We start from the raw sequence: 736 nt of genomic DNA on the forward strand, positions 1-736 counted from the left end.
ACGAAACAGCCATGAATTGAAAGGCTGATGATGAGCTTTTACCAGCACTTTATCTAAACTCAAACAGATATAACCCATAATAAAAGCAACAGAGACAGTAATGCGCGTTATAGGCAAAAAAAACTTACTTATTACTACAATCTTCTGAGAGATGATCAGAACTCATGCCATCTAGTGATTTCCGTAATGAGAGTTCAATTTGCCAAGTCCCTTTACTAGAACTGCTGATTTCTAAGACCTTGCATTTCACAAACTGGCCTTCACGGAAACCATCTAATGGATTGGGGACCCATGAATCATTGATTTCAGTAAAATGAACTCTCCCAAATACATAAGGACCTATTTGCACACGAATTCCACCAACACCAGGAAGTATCTTAGAAATTCTTCCACCCAGAATGTCTCCTTCATGAATAAAAAGAGTACCATCATCACCAGGAATGCTACTGTCTAGTTTATCCATTTTGCTGCCTACACCATTGGCGATGCTTTTGTGGATATCAGGTAGTGGACGCTGAACCAACCGTAATGATTTTTTCTCTTTATTGTACGTCAAAACATAACCTGAAACAGCTTTACCAATCGGAAAACGCCTTTCAAACTCCTCAAGTTCATGAGCTTCGGATGCAGTGTCTAAAATGAACAAGCGTGCCGTCACGTTGCGAGATATTGCTAACCAAACCCATTCCTTATCCACTTTGTAGACATATCCACTGACACATTGTCCAGCAGAAAA

At 39.8% G+C, this 736-nt stretch overlaps 1 protein-coding gene across 2 annotated transcripts in view; it reads right to left on the minus strand.

The window, feature by feature from the left end:
* Positions 1-736, minus strand: part of LOC104776039 (rRNA biogenesis protein RRP5) — a 20,912-nt gene that overhangs the window by 10,114 nt on the left and 10,062 nt on the right. The window contains exon 30 of one of the 2 annotated variants that reach the window (XM_019245731.1): positions 129-677. In XM_019245731.1, the coding sequence (XP_019101276.1) occupies positions 129-677 (549 nt within the window). The remainder of the gene's footprint in view (positions 1-128; positions 678-736) is intronic. The other variant, XM_010500038.2, reaches the window with a different exon arrangement.

The sequence above is a fragment of the Camelina sativa genome, chromosome 1 (genome assembly GCF_000633955.1).
Source record: "Camelina sativa cultivar DH55 chromosome 1, Cs, whole genome shotgun sequence".
Classification (NCBI taxonomy): domain Eukaryota; kingdom Viridiplantae; phylum Streptophyta; class Magnoliopsida; order Brassicales; family Brassicaceae; genus Camelina; species Camelina sativa.